This window comes from Microcaecilia unicolor, chromosome 13, assembly GCF_901765095.1.
Source record: "Microcaecilia unicolor chromosome 13, aMicUni1.1, whole genome shotgun sequence".
NCBI lineage: Eukaryota > Metazoa > Chordata > Amphibia > Gymnophiona > Siphonopidae > Microcaecilia > Microcaecilia unicolor.
The window spans coordinates 66,016,483-66,040,718 of NC_044043.1; the positions used below are offsets into that span (position 1 = coordinate 66,016,483).

Consider the following 24,236-nt stretch of genomic DNA (forward strand, 5'->3'; position numbering starts at 1 on the left):
GGTAGTGCAAGTTAGAACAAGCGGCTTATAGAACTCTCTCCTGCTGTTGACTTTCTTGGGTGTCTGGTACTGGTGTTAAATCCTGGCAACTGCAACCAATAAGAGGACATGGAGCGGGGGGGGGGGGGGGGGGGAGGGGGTGTGTGCAGGGAGAGGGAACTCAAACCTGGTGTTCTCTACCTGTATATGGGCAGGACCTGAACACCTTGAGGTGTAGTAGTAGTAGGTTTTTCCCAGGTGCAGCTCATCCTTGGCAGGACCTAGGATCCCCTCCACTAGCCCCAGCTCAATTGGGTGACCAGTTCTCTAACTGAGCCCAGAAGCTCCTTCACCACACCAGCCCTCTGGTGCAAAGAATGCCTATCACCATCTGCTGGAGACATACAGAGAGCTGGTGCTGCATGATACCTCATAAAGCAGAGCTTGCAGCTCTTAAGTCTATCTCCACATGCTGGCTAAGGGGTCTAATCCATGCGTTCTGGACTGGTCTGATGGACAAAACGGAAATACATGTTGCTAGGTTGTGCTTTCTGCTTTCTCCACTTTTGATAACTAAGCATCCTCTGGGTTTATCCCATGCCCTCTCAAACATAATTATTGTTTTAGCCGCCCAATTCCTTCTGTGGTAGACTTTCTAAGGGAAGAAGCTGCTAGCAGTGTTAGGATACAGTGAGTGTGGACTACCAATGGGGTGGAATATATCCTTATACAAAAACAGAGGCTTTATGAGACAAAGCACTCCCAGGGTGGGCTGTAGATAGGAGGAGTTTTGAGTTACTCAATAGACAGGAGGTCCAACTGACACTCCATTTCAGCAGTGCTGATAATATTCCATTGCTGTTTTGGAAATTCAGCTGCTTATTAAGTTGGGACTATACTATACTGTATGTTTTCTTCAGCATAATGACATAACCCCCACCCCCACCCCCAGTGCTTGAGAAGTTAAAATTTTGCCGTTTCTGTGAGCAGATTCTCAATAAATAAAGTTTCTTTTTCATCTACTGTGCACCTTTGCTCTTTCTAGTCTAAAAGCTGGTGATTTAGATCTCATACCAAGGGGTGACTTGTCACATGGTACTACTGTTTATACCTGTAGGCTATTGATCCCAATGTGAAAAGCAGCCCACTCCCATTCCCCTGCCATCAGATCAAAGACTCAGCACAGGCAGCTTCTGAAATCTTTATCACCATTTATTGTAGTTGAAGAGTCTGGAACTAAACAGAGGACACGATCAGCAAGGAAAAAAAGAAAACAAAAACAAAAAACCCCAACCATTTTTACAGGCTTAATTTTTTAAAACACTGTCCTGGTTTCAGATCCTTAAAAGGACAATTTAGCAATTTAGAATTCAAGTATCCCAAGTAATACAAAACAATTCACTTTTTTTTTTATTATATATATTTTTTAAAAGGCTCCTTCCTAGATTTCATGTACCTGCACTTTGGTAAGGCCAAGCCATGTATTGAATATATTATTCCGTGAACAGCAGCCACATATGGACACATCAATCATAGCTCAGAGCATGGCACCAAAAACTATGACAGGGTTTAAAAAAAAAAAAAAAGGGCATCCAATCTGCACAAGACCTAACTTTCCACCAACACCCCCACAGCCCTGGGCCTGCACTTATAACCAGCTCCAGTTTAGACGCTTCACTAAAATACTGGGCCAACAAGATTCTGTGTAGTGAACTTAGACAGGACGTTATAGACGTTCTCAGTCACTGGTAAAAGCAGTTTGCTTTTCATCCTTGTGTTAATACCACATTAAATTAAAAAAAAAAAAAAATCCACTAAAGGACTATGTACATATGGGGGCTACACACCCCTGCCTGGAGTCACTCTTGGTTACAGACACTATCAGATCACAGAATGCAGGCTCAGTTCTGTATTTGTAACTGGAGGTAGGGATGCAGAGGACTGGGGTAGGTGGCTATTCTTAAAACTCATACGTCCATCATTAAAATACAATTAGGTGCAAAAGTCCAATAGTTGACTGTGTGAGACAAACAGAAAATAAGGAGCTGAGAGTCCCCAGGAATTAGCGCTGTTCTCCGCTGTGCAAGAAGGGGAGGACCTGCTGCTCCGAGTTGTCTATCTTCAGAGGAAGAGATGACTGTCAAACCTGCACCCCTTCTCACCTGTACCTCAACCAGCTAAGCGGCGGAGCATATACACCCCTCTAATCTGTTCACTGACCTTCATAGCACCTGCTTCCCTTCTAAATTCATCTTCCAACTTTTTGAGTTAATATTTAAATATGTACACATCAGCATTGTGTCCTCTGTCCTATCTCCAAGTTTACAGCCCCAACGCATGTTTGACTCCTGCAGCCTTCTGGCCATTGCAAACCTCACATGTCTTGCCTGCCCCTTGACTATGCTGGTAGAAGACCATTACTGGTCACTGTTGTGCTTGTCCCTCATCCAGGCATGGATCCTTTCCTTAAGTTCAGGTACTGAGGACAAAAGACAAATATTATAAAATGTCACAAATAAAAAAAACCAAACAAACATACTTATTACAGAAATATAATGCAAAGGTACAATATATCAGAATAGAAAGCTGGTGCAGAGAATTTCTAATTTATAGTATCAGCAAACACACTATAAGCAACAGTACATTCTTTACCCCCACATACTGTCCCGCCACAGAATGGACACTACCTGAACAGCAGCAGGACAAGCTTTCCTCACACACACACATGCACAAAACCCCAGAGCAGCAGTGCAAACCTCTTTCAAATAAACACATACATACATATAGCCCCACCACAGAACAGATGAATCTTCCCTCATGCAGTGCACCCATTCTGCTGACCTGGCATATTGCAAAGGTGGTAGCATTACCTGGCTCCAGCATACTTTCAGTGAGGGTCTGTCGGTTGAAGGGGTCTGTAGATGAGTTCAGCAGGTGCCGTAGGATAATGGAACGATCCATAATAGTTCCAGATGGAAGCCTCACAGGGTCAGACATCAGTGTGTCCATCAATGGATCTGAAAAAGATAGTTTGCCATAAAAGCAAGGGAAGATGCTGGGGAAGTGTAACTGGGAGTTTCCATAGCTTTTTGGCTTTGCTCTTTTAGTAACTTGCCTCTGAACTCATCAGGCGCATCACTGTAATCCATATCTGCCCGTGCATTCTTTGCTACTATTTCCTCCACCTTCTCAGCTAGTAGCTGGAACTTTTCTATCGCTATTGTAGACTTAATACCTGCTTTGCGCATCTTAGAAATAACTTCCTCAAAGAGCTCTTTGCTGTACGAGCGCTGCAAAGAAAAAGCAGAAGACACAGATAGGCCATCTGAACTCCAAATGATAATTTCTTCAGTGCTTGTAGGCTGGGAGATGTTATACTACCAAGTTTTAGGATCACATGGTACGTCTTCAGAAGACATTCTGAACAAAGAAGCTGTCAAGGGCCTTCCCATGCATCAAAGAGCACTGCAAACAGATGGTTCATGCTACCAATATAGCACAGTCACAAAGCAGAGTGAACAGAACATGGCCTCCACAGCCCTGTGTAGGGTGGAAAGACACCACAGGTATCTGCCAGCACACCCTGAGCTCTCATGAGATTAAGGGGGCAAATTTCAAAAAGGGATTTCAACAGGTAAAATGGGCATTTACTTGTGGAAAAGTCACTTATACCAGGAGTAGGCAATTCCGATCCTCAAGAGCCCCAGGCAGGCCAGGTTTTTCAAGATATCCACAATGAATATGCAGGAGATAGATATGCATACCAAGAAGGCAGTGCATGCAAATCTCTCTCCTGCTTATTAATTGTGGATATCCTGAAAACCTGTCCTACCTAGGGCTCTTGAGGAACAGAATTGCCTGCACCTGCCTTATAATATTCTCCTTGGCCCTCCACAATGAAGAGAGGCAGCACTGGGGCAGGGCTGAACGGGACTAAAGAAGCCCAGGGGTTTTAATTTGAAACCCACACCCCTGCTTTTCACTGCTTTAGTCTGCATAAGTTGCACCAGCAAAGGATCTAGGTTAAACATTCTCCATGGTACTGACACTCTGGTGGATTTTTTACATATTTAAATATATTTTATTGATGTCACCAAACAGAACACAAAACAGTCAAAACATTGTCATAAGCTACGGTATCACACAATATACAGGCCCATCCGTGTGACAATACAATGCTATATAACCCCCACCCCCCCCCCCCCCCCCACACACACCAATCCCATCATCCCTAGTATACCTCACTCAGTGATGGATTTTTTTTAAAGAGAAATTTTGCAGCAAGATTCCCTTTGAAAATCAGCAGCTTACGGGCCCATAAGCTGTTCATCTGGTAGCATAGTCAGGAACTTTTTACAGGGGGTGCGTCTTCCTCCTAGCCCCCTTCGCCACTCCCACCCCCACTTTAAAATCCTCTCAGCATCTTTCATCATGACTTCTACCTCCTAGTATCATCCATTGTCCTTTCCTCAATGTTTTTAGTAACACTATTTGCTGTTCTCACCTAGATGTAAACCGCACTGAACCCCGGAAAGGAGATATCAGTGGTATACAAGAATTGATCTGAATTGAACTGAATCCAGCAGCGACACTCATAGGTTGCCTGTGGCCTTTGACTGCCGCTGATGGCTGAAGACAGAGGATTTTAAGGGGGGGGGGCAGGTCTGACAGGGGGTGTGTACACCATGACGCATCTACCCTAAATACGCCATTGTGCTCATCCATGGATGTGAGCAACAGGGTGGAGCAACAGACATGGGTGAAGCCTTGGGGTACTGGGGTCCCCTGTTTGGGCTCCTGCCCCTTCCAAAATTACAGCACCCAAGCCACCCTCTCCCCTCCCCCTCGTGCTGCTTCAGGAATGAAGAAGTCAGCGGCGGCATACTTCCAGTTGCCAACACCAGCACACTCTGAGTACGAGCAGGTCATCCCAGTGTCAGTGGGTGGATGCATGCTGCCGACAGAGCAGGATACAGAGGGGGAGGGGCGGCTCTGGCAGCAGGTCATTTTGGCTGGTGGGGCTTCAGCATCCCCACCAGAAAAGAAATTATTAACGTGAGGTGGAGGGGGAGAGAAGGAACGTATGGCCTCCTAGTCCACGTCTGGGCCCCCCCCCCCCCAAAAAATATAAATGGACTGCTTGCTATGCCCCTGTTGCTCACAGCCATTGAGAATTACTCTTCTTAAGCCTGTTTCCAGGATTCTGGAGCCAAGTCTCAGAACATAGGCTAATATGGAGGGTATTCTCTTGTCACTTTAAAAATTTTAACTTACTTTTCTCACCTCTTTATTTCAATGTACTTTTCTCTATACTATGTTACTATTAAGAGGGCAAACCGTTGGGATCTCTGTGTCTATTGTTATGTCAGTATTTTGTTATATTAGATTTTACTTTTTTTTTTTTAATATATCAATTTTTATTGATAACACTTGAACACAATACATCAAATAATTCGAACAATACATAGGAGGTGTCATCAAGCTTATAATTTTTCTCCCTCTTCCCCCAACTCCCCCCCCCCCCTCTCTATCCCCACCCTCAACTCTTTCCCACTACCGGTTCTGTTAACAGTTCAATATCTTGCTTCTCGCAACGGGTGTCAGAGTGTCCCAAAACGGGAGCCAGACTTTACAGAACTGGTCTCCTTTTTTTCGAGGCTAAGTCTCCACTTTTTTCTTTTCTAGCATGCAGCATTGCATCATGGCTCCTCGCCATTGCGGTGTTCCAGGTGGGTCTGGTTGTAGCCACAATTGTAGTATGGTACGTTTGCCCATCAAGACTACTCTTTTCAAGAACTCTTTAAGTCCCTCTGGTGACTTGCCACGAATCCTATAGACATCAAATAGCTGTCCTGGCGTTGGTTGCCAGTGTATGTTCCACATTTGCGATACTTGTTGTCCCAGTTTTATCCAGAAGGGGGGTCACTTTTGACCAATACCAAAACATATGCCCTAAAGAGGCTCCCATTAGATTTTACTTTTAAGATTTATATGCTTGCTAGTGTGAATACTGATTAAGTGAATGAATAAATAAATAAATAAATACTTTGAAAATAATGGCTTGTTTCTACAAGACACGATGAGGGAACACCAACAAGGTATATCTGATTCGGTTTGTTTTGTAGCTGGTGTAATCATGAAGATTAGACATTTGTTTTATTGTACAAGGTAACTGCTTATTCTTTGTGATGTCAGCATGTGCTTTATTGTGCTGTACTGTTTAAATCTTCCAAAAAGGAATGTAAGCAAAAAAAAAAGTGACCCACCTGGTCATCAGCGATGGCCTTTGCAAAGCGAGCACAGTCTAAGTGCAAGTAAATGTCTGTCAATTGATCCAAAAGCTTCTTTGGTTCAAACCCATATTTTTCAGGGTTCTCCACTTTCAGGTCACGGCATTTGGGTCCACATAACTGCTGAAGGTTAAAGTTTAGCATCGCAGCTAAGCGGGGTCCAAGCTCCTAAAGAAACACAGGAAAGAAGAGAAACCATCTCATTCAAAAAGAGATCTGTGCCTGCTCTGCTGCTCACTGCCCCACATGCATCTGTAGAAGCTTTTTCTGAAGAAAGGATTGCAAGACTACAGAAACAGTCATCCAATCTCCATTTCACTCTAGGAGTTTAGCCAGATCTCACAATCCCAGGTATGCTGAGTATGCACAACAGACACAGGAACCTCACAAGTCGTCCCTAGCAGCGGGCAATCCACATGTATCATCTTCCTAATCTCAGTAACGGCATCAGAAACACATCAGATACTATGGGGACACCTTACAAAAAAGTTGAAAAGTGCATCTTATTTTATGCCTGTTTTAATAAAGGCACAATACCTGTACATATGCCTTTATCAAAAAGGCTCCTACCATAATCCCCAATGATGTACAAATGTTCCCACACAAAGTTACACCTGCTCCAAGCCAGATGCTATTTTCTGTGCACACACGTGTTTTATAAATTATGTAGATACTTCACTTCTCCATGGACAGCTTGTATAATTCAGCCACACAAGTGGGTTACGTTACTGGGTGATAGCGCAGAACCAAAGAAGATTCCAAGCAAGGAAGTTTCTAGAAAAGCCTTAAATCGCATGTGTGAGAGTTCCCACCTGCTGTAACCAATACTGTACTTCATACTCCTCAGTTTCTTTTTTTTACCGCGGTATGGTTAGGACTGTGAGAGGTATTCCTCTCCTCAGTTCACGTATATTTAATAATTTTCTATCATTTTTCTTTTACTATTTTTTAACAATTTGACTAGGCTCAACTAGTTTTCAACATGCTTAGCCAAAATACCCCCCCCCCCCCCCCCCAAAAAAAAAAAATGTTCCACAAGAAATGTACACAGTGCAAAGGGCCCTCACACCTTGTTGGAGACTACCCAGCTCGCAATCAAATGTCTCCGAGAGCCTGAAAGATAAAAAGAGAATTTTCGGCAAAGTCTGCTATTAAGCCCTCTTAATAGAAAGGTGCTGAGCAGACAGGAGATAGTAGTAAGGTACTGCAACTCTCTTCCCATTCTTCAGCTGGCTCAGGCTCCTCCTCTTCAGCAGGATGCTGCTGCCTCTACACAAATCAGGGCACAACAAGGAACATGACTCTGCCCATGATTTGAAGGCGCAGAAAGAATTTCCACCATGGTGCCAACATCATTAAATGGCATAGAAGGGAATCTCCCCCTACAACCTCAGCACAGAACAAGCAAGTCATTTGCATCAAATATGGGCCGAGGAAGCTTGTTGCTTAAATGGTATCTCCCCCTCCTAGAGGGCGCTGAAATTTTGAGATCTATGACGAGATGCTCATGGATTTGAACTGGCAGTCTCTGTGCTGGTTCTCAGCAGGCTGCTGTAAAGATTGCACTACTCTTTCACACTTTCATAATTAAAAAAACAACAACAATATTTCTATTGCTGGGGAGTGACAGGGGTGAAGGGCTGGGACAGTTGTCTAACTCTTCACTGTTCTGTATGGAAGGAGAGTTAGTTCTCCTTTGCACTGAAGGTAGCACCGCTGATTTTCTGACTGCTCTTCTAGCAGCTGTGCTTTCTGCCCCAAATGTTTTCTTCTCAGTTTAGAGGTGTAAAGTACCAGACCTTCATCTCCCATTCACTATCCTTAGAACAGCTCCTGAATAAAATTTCTCAACCGAGGATATATCATATTTAAAATTCTTGCAAGAGAATGCAAAGGATTTAAATTTAGCCTCTCAACCCAAGACTGATCCTAGGGCAAAACATATTGGTGTTCTCCAATATCTGGATGCACCTAAGGAAACTACACTTCCTTTACATTAAGTCCTATTAGAGTAATATCAGCAGATTTGGGCTACACTATATACAGTGGGGGAAATAAGTATTTGATCCCTTGCTGATTTTGTAAGTTTGCCCACTGACAAAGACATGAGCAGCCCATAATTGAAGGGTAGGTTATTGGTAACAGTGAGAGATAGCACATCACAAATTAAATCCGGGAAAATCACATTGTGGAAAGTATATGAATTTATTTGCATTCTGCAGAGGGAAATAAGTATTTAATCCCTCTGGCAAACAAGACCTAATACTGGTGGCAAAACCCTTGTTGGCAAGCACAGCGGTCAGACGTCTTCTGTAGTTGATGATGAGGTTTGCACACATGTCAGGAGGAATTTTGGTCCACTCCTCTTTGCAGATCATCTCTAAATCATTAAGAGTTCTGGGCTGTCGCTTGGCAACTCGCAGCTTCAGCTCCCTCCATAAGTTTTCAATGGGATTAAGGTCTGGTGACTGGCTAGGCCACTCCATGACCCTAATGTGCTTCTTCCTGAGCCACTCCTTTGTTGCCTTGGCTGTATGTTTTGGGTCATTGTCGTGCTGGAAGACCCAGCCATGACCCATTTTTAAGGCCCTGGCGGAGGGAAGGAGGTTGTCACTCAGAATTGTACGGTACATGGCCCCATCCATTCTCCCATGATGCGGTGAAGTAGTCCTATGCCCTTAGCAGAGAAACACCCCCAAAACATAACATTTCCACCTCCATGCTTGACAGTGGGGACGGTGTTCTTTGGGTCATAGGCAGCATTTCTCTTCCTCCAAACACGGCGAGTTGAGTTCATGCCAAAGAGCTCAATTTTTGTCTCATCTGACCACAGCACCTTCTCCCAATCACTCTCGGCATCATCCAGGTGTTCACTGGCAACTTCAGACGGGCCGTCACATGTGCCTTCCGGAGCAGGGGGACCTTGCGGGCACTGCAGGATTGCAATCCGTTATGTCGTAATGTGTTACCAATGGTTTTCGTGGTGACAGTGGTCCCAGCTGCCTTGAGATCATTGACAAGTTCCCCCCTTGTAGTTGTAGGCTGATTTCTAACCTTCCTCATGATCAAGGATACCCCACGAGGTGAGATTTTGCGTGGAGCCCCAGATCTTTGTCGATGACAGTCATTTTGTACTTCTTCCATTTTCTTACTATGGCACCAACAGTTGTCTCCTTCTCGCCCAGCGTCTTATGATGGTTTTGTAGCCCATTCCAGCCTTGTGCAGGTGTATGATCTTGTCCCTGACATCCTTAGACAGCGCCTTGCTCTTGGCCATTTTGTAGAGGTTAGAGTCTGACTGATTCACTGAGTCTGTGGACAGGTTGTCTTTTCATACAGGTGACCATTGCCGACAGCTGTCTGTCATGCAGGTAACGAGTTGATTTGGAGCATCTACCTGGTCTGTAGGGGCCAGATCTCTTACTGGTTGGTGGGGGATCAAATACTTATTTCCCTCTGCAGAATGCAAATAAATTCATATACTTTCCCACAATGTGATTTTCCGGATTTAATTTGTGATGTGCTATCTCTCACTGTTACCAATAACCTACCCTTCAATTATGGGCTGCTCATGTCTTTGTCAGTGGGCAAACTTACAAAATCAGCAAGGGATCAAATACTTATTTCCCCCACTGTACATCTAGGACATGAGAATAAGCATATTAGGGCAGACCGATGGTCCTAGGGCAGAACGATGGTCCATCTACCCAGTATCCTGCTTTAACAGTGACCAATCCAGATCACCAGTGCCTGGCAGCATCCCACATAGTAGCAACATTCCATTCTACCATTCTCAGGGACAGCAGTGACTTTCCCCATAGAAGACTATGGATGACATACAAGGTGCATTCATCAATGGAGGTTGAATTAGCCTTATTCAAACAGAGGGCATCTGCAATCTTTTCATGGACATTGTCACACAATGTGGCGGCTTTAAACCAAGCCACTCATCTTGCAGAAATAGCTACCCCCCCCCCCCCCCCCCCCCCCAACTCCTGCTTCATACATGTCATAGTCTGCACATATCATGGTTTTAGAACAGTCTTCAAAATCCTGTAGAATTAAGTTAATGATTTAGCAGTGTTTTTAATCATGGCTTCTACCATTGACTAGAATCTTGTACATGTATTGCATCACATAGAAGTTAAAAGCATTGAAATGTGACCACTCAATATAGTGTTTTATCAAATCTTCCTCCAAATCAAATCCAAACATAAACAGATGGTTGCCAGGTGCACAGTTTGGATGCGTCTAACGCATATGGGCAGGATATCTAGCCAAAAGGCTAAACAAATATTACACTTTAAGGAGTGGAGGAGTAACCTAATGGTTAGTGCAGTGGCCTGAGAACCTGGGGAACTAGGTTCAATTGCCACTGCAGCTCCTTGCGACTCTGGGCAAGTCACTTAACCCTCCATTGCCCCAGGTACAAAATAAGTACTTGTATATAATATGTAAACCACTTTGATTGTAACCACAGAAAGGTGGTATATCAAATCCCACCCTCTTTCCCCTTATTAAAGAAAACAAATAATCTGACTGCACTTGAGAACAATGATATTGATCATTGCTGCATTTCCTCCAACAAACAATATTTTTTTTTTTTTAAAGATCCTATTACAATTATGACTACTGACTCAATTTTCTCTCCCTACCTTCTCTCAAACTCATCCCGTTACAATTATGGCTACCGCCTCAATTTTCTCTCCCTATCTTCTCTCAAACTCATCCCGTTACAATTATGGCTACCGCCTCAATTTTCTCTCCCTATCTTCTCTCAAACTCTTTGACCTTTAAGATCCTTATATCTCAGTTGCCTACTTTAAAGGAGGAGATCACCATACTTCTTGAGCCTCAGACAATAGAAGAAATTCCTCAATCATTCAACAACTCAAGATTTATTCAAAATGCTTCCTTATACCAAAAACTCAGGGCAATTACGACCTTTTCGGTCCCTTCCTCACCTCAACCAATTATTTGCAAACAAAAGTTCTCCAAAAATTCTTCAACCACCATCTTATCATTTATTCCCAAAAACAGTTGGTTACCATTGATGGACATCAGGGGTACCTACCTCCACTAACATTCACATGGAGGAGGGAGACATTTTCATTGCAGAATTGCGTACCTGTAATGGATGATCTCTGTGGACAGCTAGATATTTCAGCCACACAATCCCTCCCTCCCAACCTCGAGTTGAATTGTGCTAAGGTATGAACTGAGAAGTTTCCTGTACAGTAGAAGATATAGAATTGGTTACAATGGGTGAGAATTCCCATGCATGTGTTAGAGACTTCGCTGCTTGGAATCCTCTCTGGATCTGCGCCGAAACCCAGTGACATAACTCACTTGTCTGGCTGAAATATCCAGCTAGAACGCTTGCATGTATGCAACTCTATTACCTCTGCCCCTGATCCACTCAAACTATATTCCCAGAAACAGCTACATGAGGCCCATGTAAAAGAGTATATGTTCTTGTCAGCACACACACACTTGTATGTGTGTATACACCTGTGCAAACAGCTATTTTCTACATGTAAAACATGCTTCACAAGTGGAGAATGCTTTAAAATATTACTATCCCATGTATGAATCACAGTGCAGACAGGTGTACATCTGATTACTGAACTAGATCTTTTTACTCAAAAAATGAGAAAACAGGTTTTATAAGTGATCCAGTAGCAAGATGTCACCTGTCCTCAATGTCAGAAAGTCATCAATTCCCTGTTCTTTTCAGCAGCTACATAGTGAGTCCTAATACAAGGAGAAAGAATGAAAGCATCTGCCACTTACCGGTCTCAAAAATGGCTTCTGAACCTGTTTTGTGAGTATGTGAAACATGTCAACAGTCTCTGTGGCCAGAGCGAGATAGGAGCGAGAAACACGCTCATCCTGAGCCAGCTGCGACTGTTGGGCCTGCTGCTGCTCCTGAAAAACAACAAAGTAGAAAATCTAGGCCAAGACCAAGTGCTGATGTCTATAGGGTCATGAATAGAACTGTGTATTTGTGATCTTACATGCATGAGTAAGGGAGAGGCCTCCTGGCATGCAAACAGAGCAAAAAAATAAACCTGCAGACACTATACATGTTTTGCAAGTAGAGGACATAACCCGCCTCAATGTGTGTGTGTGTGTGTGTACCCCCATGAAAAAAAAAATACTTTGAAAACTGTTCTGTTGGGGGGGGGGGGGGGGGGCAAGGAGGAGGGGTTGCTATGCATGCAGCATAACATGTGTTTATTTAAAATACTTATAGGTTGCAGAGGAATTGAGTACGGGAGTTTGGAAATCTATATTTAGGAAGTACAGAAGGCGTCAATATCCATTGTGATAGGGAAAATGTTTGTAACGTTGTCTCTCTACCCCTACCAGACTGAAGGCAACGCACCCTGCTAGTGCTAATGATTTATGCTGGCAATGTGAAAAAGAGAGAAGAAAATTTTATCACATTTGGTGGACTTGTGATAAGATGCAAAACTTTTCGGGAAGGGTGGTTCAACAAATGACACTTGGGCTGGGGAGCTTAATACAAAGGAACCCTAAATAATGTCTACTGGGAATGGGGGTTACAAAAGGGCAGAAGTGGCAGCATAGGCTGAAATGTATGTATTTGCACCAGCTAATGTAAGACTGACTGGTCACTGAAAGCAGGTTTCAGGACTATCTTACGAGACTGGATTTGCGACCTGAAGGACTGTGGTGGGAACTGGAGCGACTTACTAACATACACAGAAGTCACTATGATCCATGGCTGAGGAATATACCCATATGAACATTATTATTGGGGTAGGGAGGGGATGTGAGGAACTAATGGATTTGAGCGCACCTTGAAGGAACAACAGAATGCAATGCCAGAATGGATCCTGGATTTTATTGCATTATTCTAGTGTTATTTACTGCTGTAACAGCCACTGTTGGGTTATTTCTGTGATTTCTTGTTAGTCTTGTTTATGTCCATTGTATTTATGATTTATACTTTAGTGTAATCATATCTTTTCAGTAACTCGGCAGTTCAAATATAATCCAATATTTTTACATTTATATTTATTCATTTTGATAAACCACAGTTAAAGCATCAAAGAGGTTCACAAGTCAACTACTCAATATTAAAGCTCTCCCACCGGTTGCCTTCTCAGGTGCCGTGGAGGACTTGCAGCTCATCTGCATATCCTCGGAGCCTTCGCCGGAGTGACTCCCAGGTCCGTTCCGATCCACTCAGGGCCTCTACTCAAGGTGCCGCGCGCCGTTAGGCGCGCGAAAGCTTTCCTTCTAATAAGTTCTGGGAGAAGAGGATATTTCTCTGGTAAGTGAACAAATTTTGCTTGTGCTTTCGGAACTTGAAGATTGGGGTTTTAAAGGAGGAACTGTAAGTTAGTGATAGGCTGATATCCTTAATACTTTAGCAAGTTTTAAATTACGGAAAAACTCAAAAAACACTAAGATGGAGTCAGCAGTCCAGCAGCGAGAGGGGTGCTATCCAGTCTTTTGCATTGAGTGTCACATGTATGATTATCTCCCAATTGGTGAGGTGTCATATGTGTGTGCCCGATGCAAAGAGCTCCTAGCTCTCAGAGAACGTGTACGTTCTCTTGAGGCTAGAGTAGCAGACTGATGGAGCTGAGGGAGACATAGAGGAGACCTACAGGGATGTTGTAGAGAAGTCCCACCTCCAGTCAGGTAGCCCCTGTGGTACCTTGGAGGATGGAGGTCTCCTAGAAGGAGAGCATCACCCTGGTGAAGTAGGAAATACTCCTGTAGCCAGGACCTGCCCACCAGGGGATGTATTATCCCTTTCGCACCGAGGATATATCTCCAAATGTTGCCCGGGAGGGAAAGGTTTAGGACAGCTGTTGTACTGGGTGATTCGATCATTAGGCATATAGATAGCTGGGTGGCTGGTGGACGTGAGGATCGCCTGGTGACTTGCCTGCCTGGTGCGAAGGTGGCGGACCTCACGCGTCACCTAGATAGGATTTTATATAGTGCTGGGGAGGAGACGGCTGTCTTGGTACATGTGGGTACTAATGACATAGGAAAATGTGGGAGAGAGGTTCTGGAAGCAAATTTAGGCTCTTAGGTAGAAAGCTGAAATCCAGATCCTCCAGGGTAGCATTTCTGAAATGCTACCTGTGCCACGCGCAGGGCCCAAGAGACAGGCAGAGCTCCAGAGTCTCAATGCATGGATGAGACGATGGTGCAGGGAGGAGGGCTTTAGATTTGTTAGGAACTGGGCAACATTCTGGGAAGGGGGAGCCTATTCCGAAAGGATGGGCTCCATCTTAACCAGAGTGGGACCAGGCTGCTGGCATCGGTGTTTAAGAAGGAGATAGAGCAGCTTTTAAACTAGAAATGGGGGGAAGGCGACAGTCGCTCAAAAGAGCATGGTTCGGGATAAGGTATCTTTCAAAGATATCACCATAACAGGGAAGATAGAGTATCCTGATAGTGAGGTTGCAAAAGAGATTGTAGTAGATCGTGTATCTTTAATAACAATAAAAATCAGACAAAGATTGCCAATTAATACTGTCAAGTACTAAGCATGATGTACTTAGGAACAACAAAACATAGTTTGAAATGTCTATATGCGAATGCCAGGAGCCTAAGAAATAAGATGGGGGAGTTGGAATATATTGCACTAAATGAAAAATTAGATATAATAGGCATCTCTGAGACCTGGTGGAAGGAGGATAACCAGTGGGACACTGTCATACCGGGGTACAAATTATATCGTAGTGATAGGGTGAATCGGATCTGGTGGAGGGGTTAGCATTGTAATTAACGAGAGCCTTGAATCAAAGATTGACACATTCTGCAGGAAACACAAACACTCCTTGGAATCACTGTGGATTGAAATTCCCTGTGCAAAGGGGAAAAGGATAGTGATAGGAGTGTACTACCGTCCGCCTGGCCAGGACGAACAGACGGATGCGGAAATGTTAAAGGAAATCAGGGACGCAAACAAACTGGGCAACACAATAATAATGGGGGATTTCAATTACCCGCATATAGGACTGGGTTAATGTAACATCTGTACACGCAAGGACATAAGATTCTTGATGAAATCAAGGACAGCTTCATGGAAACAGCTAGTTCAGGAGCCGACAAGAGAAGGAAAAATACTAGACTTAGTCCTTAGTGGTGCTCATGATCTAGTGCGGGGGGTAACGATACGAGGGCCGCTTGATAACAGTGATCATAATATGATCGGTTTTGATATTGGCATTGAAGGAAGTGAAACTAGGAAATCAAGTACACTAGCGTTTAACTATAGAAAAGGTGATTACGACAAAATGAGAAAAATGGTGAAAAAAAGACTGAAAGGAGCAGCTCGCAGAGTAAAAAACTTGCATCAGGCGTGGATGCTGTTTAAAAACACCATCCTGGAGGTTCAGGACAAATATATTCCACGTATTAGAAAAAGGGAAAAAAGACTAAACGTCAGCCGGCGTGGCTAAACAGTAAGATAAAGGAAATCATTAGAGCCAAAAAACAATCCTTCAGAAAGTGGAGAAGAGAACCAACTGAAAGTAACAGGATAGATCATAAGGAATGCCAAGCCAAATGCAAAGCGGAGATAAGGAGGGCAAAAAAGGACTTTGAGAAGAAATTAGCGTTGGAAGCAAAAATACATAGTAAAAATTTTTTTAGATACATTAAAAGCAGGAAACCGGCCAAAGAGTCGGTTGGGCCGCTGGACGAAAATGGTGTTAAAGGGGCGATCAAGGAGGACCAAGCCGTAGCGGAGACATAAATGAATTCTTGCTTCGGTCTTCACCGAGGAGGATTTTGGGGGGGACACCGGTGCCGGAAAGAACTATTGAGCGGGGGGAGTCGGAGAAACTAAACAAATTCTCTGTAACCATGGAGGATGATTTAAGGGTCAGTTCAGCAAGCTGAAGAGTAGTAAATCACGGGACCTGATGGTATTCATCCCAGAGTATTAATAGAACTAAAAATGACCTTGCGGAGTACTGTTAGAAATATGCAATCTGTCCCTAAAATCGAGTGTAGTACCGGAAGACTGGAGGGTAGCCAATGTTACTCGATTTTTAAGAAGGGTTCCAGAGGAGATCCGGGGAAATTATAGACCGGTGAGTCTGAAGGCGGTGCCGGGCCAGATGGTTGGAGGCTATTATTAAGAATAAATTGCAGAGCATATACAAAAACATGGACTGATGAGACAAAGTCAGCACGGATTAGTGAAGGGAAGTCTTGCCTCACCAATCTAATGCATTTTTTTGAGGGGGTAAGCAAACATGTGGACAATGGGGAGCCGGTTGATATTGTATATCTGGATTTCAGAAGGCGTTTGACAAAGTGCCGCACGAAAGACTCCTGAAGAAATTGCAGAGTCATGGAATCGGAGGTAGGGTATTATTATGGATTAAGAACTGGTTGAAAGATAGGAAGCAGAGAGTAGGAATTGCGTGGCCAGTATTCTCAGTGAGGAGGGTAGTTAGTGGGGTCCCCGCAGGGGTCTGTGCTGGGTCCGTTGCTGTTTTAATGTATTTATAATGACCTAGAGATGGGAATAACTAGTGAGGTAATTAAATTCGCCGATGACACAAAATTATTCAGGGTCGTCAAGTCGCAGGAGGAATGTGAACGATTACAGGAGGACCTTGCGAGACTGGGAGAATGGGCGTGCAAGTGGCAGATGAAGTTCAATGTTGACAAGTGCAAAGTGATGCATGTGGGTAAGAGGAACCCGAATTATAGCTACGTCTTGCAAGGTTCCGCGTTAGGAGTTACGGATCAAGAAAGGGATCTGGGTGTCGTCGGCGATGATACGCTGAAACCTTCTGCTCAGTGTGCTGCTGCGGCTAGGAAAGCGAATAGAATGTTGGGTGTTATTAGGAATGGTATGGAGTCCCAGGTGTGCGGATGTTATAATGCCGTTGTATCGCTCCATGGTGCGACCGCACCTGGAGTATTGTGTTCAGTACTGGTCCTCCGTATCTCAACAAAGATATGTAGAATTGGAAAAGGTACAGCGAAGGGCGACGAAAATGATAGTGGGGATGGGACGGACTTTCCTATGAAGAGAGGCTGAGAAGGCTAGGGCTTTTCAGCTTGGAGAAGAGACGGCTGAGGGGAGATATGATAGAAGTGTAATAAAATAATGAGTGGAATGGATCGGGTGGATGTGAAGCGACTGTTCACGCTATCCAAAAATACTAGGACTAGAGGGCATGAGTTGAAGCTACAGTGTGGTAAATTTAAAACGAATCGGAGAAAATGTTTCTTCACCCACGTGTAATTAGACTCTGGAATTCGTTGCCGGAGAACGTGGTACGGGCGGTTAGCTTGACGGAGTTTAAAAAGGGGTTAGATAGATCCTAAAGGACAAGTCCATAGACCGCTATTAATGGACTTGGAAAAATTTCCGCATTTTTAGGTATAACTTGTCTGGAATGTTTTTACGTTTGGGGAGCGTGCCAGGTGCCCTTGACCTGGATTGGCCACTGTCGGTGACAGGATGCTGGGCTAGATGGACCTTTGGTCTTTCCCAGTATGGCACTACTTATGTACTTATGTACTTAAATAAGAAAAGAATGTCATTAAAATGGATAGGACAGAGGAAAAGAAAACAAACATAAGCTAAGAAACTAACATTAATGTAGCCCAAGTGAATAAATTACACCACTCTGATGTTGTGGGAGTTTCAGGGTGCCTGCCATCGCTCTGAACACCAGAAGTCCCTTTTGAGTGTCTGGGACCCTCATGTTCTGAATATCTTTCGGGATAAGAGATAGATACTATCACAGCTTCAGAGAGTGAGAAATGGGAGGGGGGTTATGGGGGCTTGAGATCATAAGAACACAGACTTCGAACCAAATATAACTTGATTCTGTTGTCTGATGTTTTTTTTTTTTTTTTTTTTTTTTGGGGGGGGGGGGGGGAGTGAGGTTGTGGGAAGGGGTTTATATGTTTCAATTTGAACTACTGCTCTGTTTGTTTGATGTACCTGTTCCATTATTCCTAATAAAAGTTAATAATAATGTAGCCCAAGCAACTTGATTCTCCCTGCCCCCATCCCTATCCCCATGGTGTCATGAACAAGGGAAAGCTACAGTGTTTTTAATGCTGACTTAAATCTTATGTAGGAGGGCTCTGCTCTCAATGAGCAAAGAAGAAAATTCCAGAGATAAGAGGAATATTAAAAGAACACACACCGCCCAGTGGACTACAGGCAGGAATGCACAACTGAAGGGAGTCACCGACCAAGAAAGGGATCTCGGCATTGTTGTTGATGATACGTTGAAACCCTGTAATCAGTGTGCTGCGGCGGCTAAGAGAGCAAATAGAATGTTAGGTATTATTAGGAAAGGAATGGAAAACAAAAGCGAGGACATTATAATGCCTTTGTAGTGGTCCTTGGTGCGACCGCACCTCGAATATTGTGTTCAACTCTGGTCACCACATCTCAAAAAAGATAAAGTAGAATTAGAAAAGGTACAGAGAAGAGTGACAAAAATGATAAAGGAGATAGGATGACTTCCCTATGAGGAAAGGCTGAGGCGTCTAGGCTCTTCAGCTTGGAGAAAAGATGGCTGAGGGGAGATATGATAGAGGTCTATAAAATAATGAATGGAGTGGAATGAGTAGACATGAATTGTTCGTTTACCCTTTCCAAAAATACTAGGACTAGGGGGCTTGCGATGAAGTTATAAAGTAGTAAATCTAATACGAATTGGAGAAATGTTTTCTTCACTCAACGTGTAATTAAACTCTGGAATTCGTTGCCAGAGAATGTGTAACGGGCAGTTAGCTTAGCGGGGTTTAAAAAATGTCTCGATGGCTTCCTAAAGAAAAAGTCCATAGACCATTATTAAATTGACTTGGGGGAAATCCACTGCTTATTTCTGGGATAAGCAGCATAAAACATATTGAACTTTTTGGGGATCTTGCCAGGTATTTGTGACCTAGATTGGCCACTGTTGGAAACAAGATGCTGGGCTTCATGGACCTTTGGTCTGTCCCGGTATGGCAATACTTATGTAGATGAAAATCATACAGAGAGCATACAGCACGAGCTGGAGCACACAAAAGGATAGCAGAAAACAAATACTGTGGAATACAGTATTATAATAATATAAGATTTTGGTTCTTGCACATAAAGTGATCTAAAATTGTACAGGTAATCAGTAGCTCTGACAGAACAGTGAAGTAAGATGATCGCATCTCTTAGCACAACAAAAGACGATGAATAGCATTGTTCTGGACTGTTTTGTAAATATGTAGTTTCTGATGCAGTAAGTCCAGAATGGGCTATATTTCAATAACCTAAATGGCAAAGCAACCATTGTGTGAATAAAGGTGTATCGGGATGAATCATCAGAACAAGAATGAAGACTGCAAAATTGCTGACTACAAAAACAACCTTACAGTCAAAAATTGCATTGAAAAAGACAATTGATATCTATTATGACACCAAGATACCAAAAGGATTCCACTAATACAACTAGAACGCCATTAAGAAGGGGAATGATGGAAGGACATGAAGGGCGGCCGGTAATCTGTGCAGCCACTAATTTATTTGGATTAAGAACCAAGTGGCAGGATTCCAACCAATTAACGACAGAATCAAGGTAATATTGAAGAGGGAGCAAGTCAGGGGAACTAGAATTTGTTCACGCAATAAGTAGGATATCATCTGCATTAAAAAAAAAAAAAGTGCCTTTACTACATTGATGTTCTGGTTTCTGAATTGTGCTGGTTGTGTGGCTCCCCTTTCAAGCAATTGTTCTGGGCTTCCTATTGGACTTCTGTTCCCTGTGCAACGATACAGCCCTGCCACATCCAGAAGGTTGATGCAAAATCTCTGTAGTGTTTTGACAGTTTGTTCCATTCATATAGCCCAACAAAACAAACACTCACTCTCCCCAGGCTGGATCTTGTCTTTTTCTCAGACAAAGATGCGAGCTCTAATAGCAAATGAGATTGAGACCACTCCCATGTACACAGCAAAAATATGTGCGGGGAAAAATGGGGGGATATACCCTGCAAACTGCACAAATGCAAGTGGGAAGAAGGGCAGGTTGACATGGACACAGCAAAGGGGGTGGGGGTCGGAGGAAGGTACTGTGGTCATCCTGCTTAGGGTTCAGAGCACAGGTGTTGGGGTTTGGAGAGCGGCAGCTAACTAACCTGGGGTAACTGGTCCCAGTGTGCCTTGTTCTTCATCTCTTCCTGCATTTCATGGATCCGCTTCAGAGATTCCAGACTCTCATCAAGCAGAAATGTGGTGTCATTGATTAGCATATTAATGTACCGGACAAACTGCTTCCCGGAGCTGAAAGAGGCAGAACTCATTAACAATGATGTAATAACTTGATCTACATTAGTGGTGTAAATGAAAGGGGAGGGGCTCAGTAACAGTGGAAGGCCCTGAATTATGGGGTCTTGCTATTTCTCAGTAATACTGAGGAACAGCTTAATTTCTCTTTAATAATCCCAATCATACAACAGAAAACAGAGCCTCTCACTCACTTGAATTCCTCCATGAATGTACCATGATGTGCTATGTTCTGCCAGAGGCTTTTAAAAATAGTGCTTATGTGATAGCGAATTGTAAATTTATCATAGAACTCGCTGGTGGCTCCAGTGTGCTCCACATCTGTGAAGAGATAAGAAAGTAGGTAGTAAATACTTTATAGAGAGAAAGGTCATATAGTAGTAGCCTGATCCAGGAGTATGTACAGTACTTCTGTCTTCCTGACTACCAGTGGAAGTATGCAAGCCTAAAAAACTATTCAGAGGATTCTGTAGAAGGCACATTTACAAATGCATTAGGATAGATCAATAACAAATGGAGCAAGTATAAAAAAAAGTAAGGATTATGGAATTCTCTCCAATCTGTGTGCATACTTCTCTGCAACTGTGGTAAAATATGGTCTTACCTGTTATTTTCTCTCCTTTATTCCTGCTAGACAAGTGGATTGTGCCACCCACCCCTGCCACTCAGCAGATGGAGGACTTCAGTGACAATGTCACCAGTATAAGGAGTGGTGCAGCCTTGGAACTTGTAAGTATGCTATTGCCAAAGCTGAAGTTAAACAGAATAAAGAACCCCTAACAGCTAGATTGAGTAAAGATCAATGTGCAGTTGTCATCCAATTTGATCTTTCTTGTGCTTTCGACTTAGTCAACCATGCCTTAATGCTATGGATACTAGACCAACAACTGAGCATACAGAAGAAAGTATTAAGTTGAGTCCATGGCTTCCTTCCAATCATTATTATTCAGTAAGAAGGATGGATTTCATTCTGTGGGGTGCCTCAGGGGCTTCCCTCTTTCTTCCATACTTTAATATCCTTATGCAATCATTAGATGGGGTCTTAGTTCAGGTAATCTTTTCATATGCGTCAATGATATCACTGCTCTTTTGCCTGTACTTGAGTCCTGGTTGGACACTATAAGGGCATTTTCAATACAACATCTAAGTCTAACTTTGGACGTTTTTGCAAAAAAACGTCCAAAATCTGAATAGGAAAGGTCATTTTTAAAAAAGAAAAAAGTCTATCTTTTGTTTTTGAAAATAGGTTTGTTATTGGACGTTTTGGTTTTTTTTTGGTCTATTTTCCAAACAAAAAAACGTCCAACTGCAAAACACACAAAATCAAGCCATTGGGATGTAGGAGACATCACTCTATAATATCGGAATAGGTAGAATACTAAATCCACAATAATCCAAAAGCAATTCTACAATTAACTTTGAGTGTTCAAGAGTAGATGGAAATCAATATGAAAAAAAAGTGGAGAAAAAAAGACCTCAGTGAAAAACCGGACACACCTCTTGTAAAGGACACACCTTTTAAATAGAGAGGGAACTCTTAATCATTAGTCTTTAAAAAAAAACTCCACTTCATTTACTTTTCATATTCATAATGCCATCTCACCCTTAAAAACACTCATTCAGGGCGGACACGCAAAGCTTCATATCAAAAAAGTCCAAAACTTTAATATTACTTATCTTGGACGGTGATCATTTCCATCTGTGAAACTTCACAAAATATTTTCTTTTGCTTCTCTTTATCTTGTCTTTTAATAATTCCCAACAGGGAAACCCTGTTTCGCCACTGTCTGGCTGCTTCAGGGGAAAATATGTTTATTCAGCACCTCCAAGAGCAATTGACTCGCCAGCATACTGTCCCTCTGGCTTCTACATAGAAATGGCGTCGGCATCTAGTTGAACTTCCAGATTAAATACGTAGCGTGTGACGTCATTCCGTACCCATGACGTATATTCACAGGAACGCTTTCCATTCGATAGATATATTTAGACCTTTCGGTATAACAGTTTGTAATGTGAAAATCCACCTCTGCTCCTTTCTTCTCAACACATTTCTGATGTCTCCTCTTCTCTCCGTAACTTTAACCTGCTCGATTACCATGCATTTCAATTCGGAAAAATCATGCTGCTTATCTACACAATGAGTTACCATAGGTTCATGCACTTTATTTGACTGTATGCAATGTCTATGTTCAATCAGTCTAGTCTTCAATGCCGTGACGACACAAGCTACGTATTTAATCTGGAAGTTTCAACTAAGATGCCGACCGCCATTTCTATGTAGAAGCTAGAGGACAGTATGCTGGCGAGTCAATTGCTCTTGGAGGTGTTGAATAAACATATTTTCCCCTGAAGCAGCCGGAAAGTGGCGAAACAGGGTTTCCCTGTTGGGAATTATTAAAAGACAAGATAAAGATAAAGAGAAGCAAAAGAAAATATTTTGTGAAGTTTCACAGATGGAAATGATCACCGTCCAAGATAAGTAATATTAAAGTTTTGGACTTTTTTGATATGAAGCATTGCGTGTCCGCCCTGAATGAGTGTTTTTAAGGGTGAGATGGCATTATGAATATGAAAGTAAATGAAGTGGAGTTTTTTTTAAAAGACTAATGATTAAGAGGTTCCCTCTCTATTTAAAAGGTGTGTCCTTTACAAAGAGGTGTATCCGGTTTTCACTGAGGTTTTTTTTCTCCACTTTTTTTTCAATTGATTTCCATCTACTCTTGAACACTCAAAGTTAATTGTAGAATTGCTTTTGGATTATTGTGGATGTAGGAGACATCCCAGGAAAGCAATAGGGCTCCTTTTTTGTGCCTTATTCGTTATAAAAACAGGTCTAGCTCAAAACGTCTTAGTTATAGTCCTGGATGTTTTTGTTTTGTTCCAAGTGTTAGGAACACCCAGATCTCTCCCTTAACACACCACTGACACACCCCTTTGTGATTTAAACACACTTCTGATGGACTCCATAAAAAATGTCTAGAAATTGGTTATGAAAATACCAATTTGGACATTTTTGTGAGAAAAACGTCCAAATGCAGAGCCCATGTGTCTCTTATTCAAACTTGTATGAGATGAAGGAGGAAGTGACATCACCCGCAGGAATGGCTGCTTAAGCAGTTAGATCAGTGCCATCCCAGAGCTTATCTAGCAATACCTCAGCTGTCCATCAATTTAGAGGCACAAAAGAGAACCATATGTCAGGAGTATTATACTTCAAAGAGGTGATGGAGTATTAAACATCGCAGTCATCCCTGGCAGAGTTTGGGTCACAGATAACTGCAAGGGAGTAATTGGTGCAAGTCTGAACAACCAGCCTTCAAAAATATGCCACACACAGACATACCACCAAAGAAGTAGAGCGGTGTACCTAGACCATAACCGAGTGTCTATCATGCTAGTAGAATACCCCCTCCAAGTTAAGCGTGCCCCCTCAAGAGCCAAGCCGTAAGACAAAGTGAAGCTGGGACTGGCATTGCTACCGGCCCCTGAACCAGCAGACCAGATCACTATCTTCAGACACACTAGGTCACCTTACCACAGCCTCTAAGGCCAATCCAGCACCACCCCGCCACCACCGTACCTATGAAGTCAATTCCTCTGAATGACTCTTTCCCACACCGAGTACTACATACCAATTTGAAGGTTAATTAATTTTGTAAAATGTCAGT

At 42.9% G+C, this 24,236-nt stretch overlaps 1 protein-coding gene across 2 annotated transcripts in view; it reads right to left on the reverse strand.

Moving 5' to 3' along the window:
- Positions 1–1,175: 1,175 nt before the first annotated feature.
- The window catches only part of UBE4B (ubiquitination factor E4B), a 151,256-nt gene continuing 128,195 nt past the window's right edge, over positions 1,176–24,236 (reverse strand). The window contains exons 23-29 of one of the 2 annotated variants that reach the window (XM_030222448.1): positions 20,763–20,889; positions 20,421–20,565; positions 12,063–12,197; positions 6,246–6,437; positions 3,095–3,269; positions 2,850–2,996; positions 1,176–2,458 (exon numbers count right to left, since the gene is read on the reverse strand). In XM_030222448.1, the coding sequence (XP_030078308.1) occupies positions 2,397–2,458; positions 2,850–2,996; positions 3,095–3,269; positions 6,246–6,437; positions 12,063–12,197; positions 20,421–20,565; positions 20,763–20,889 (983 nt within the window). In that variant the 3' untranslated portion in view covers positions 1,176–2,396. The remainder of the gene's footprint in view (positions 2,459–2,849; positions 2,997–3,094; positions 3,270–6,245; positions 6,438–12,062; positions 12,198–20,420; positions 20,566–20,762; positions 20,890–24,236) is intronic. The other variant, XM_030222449.1, reaches the window with a different exon arrangement.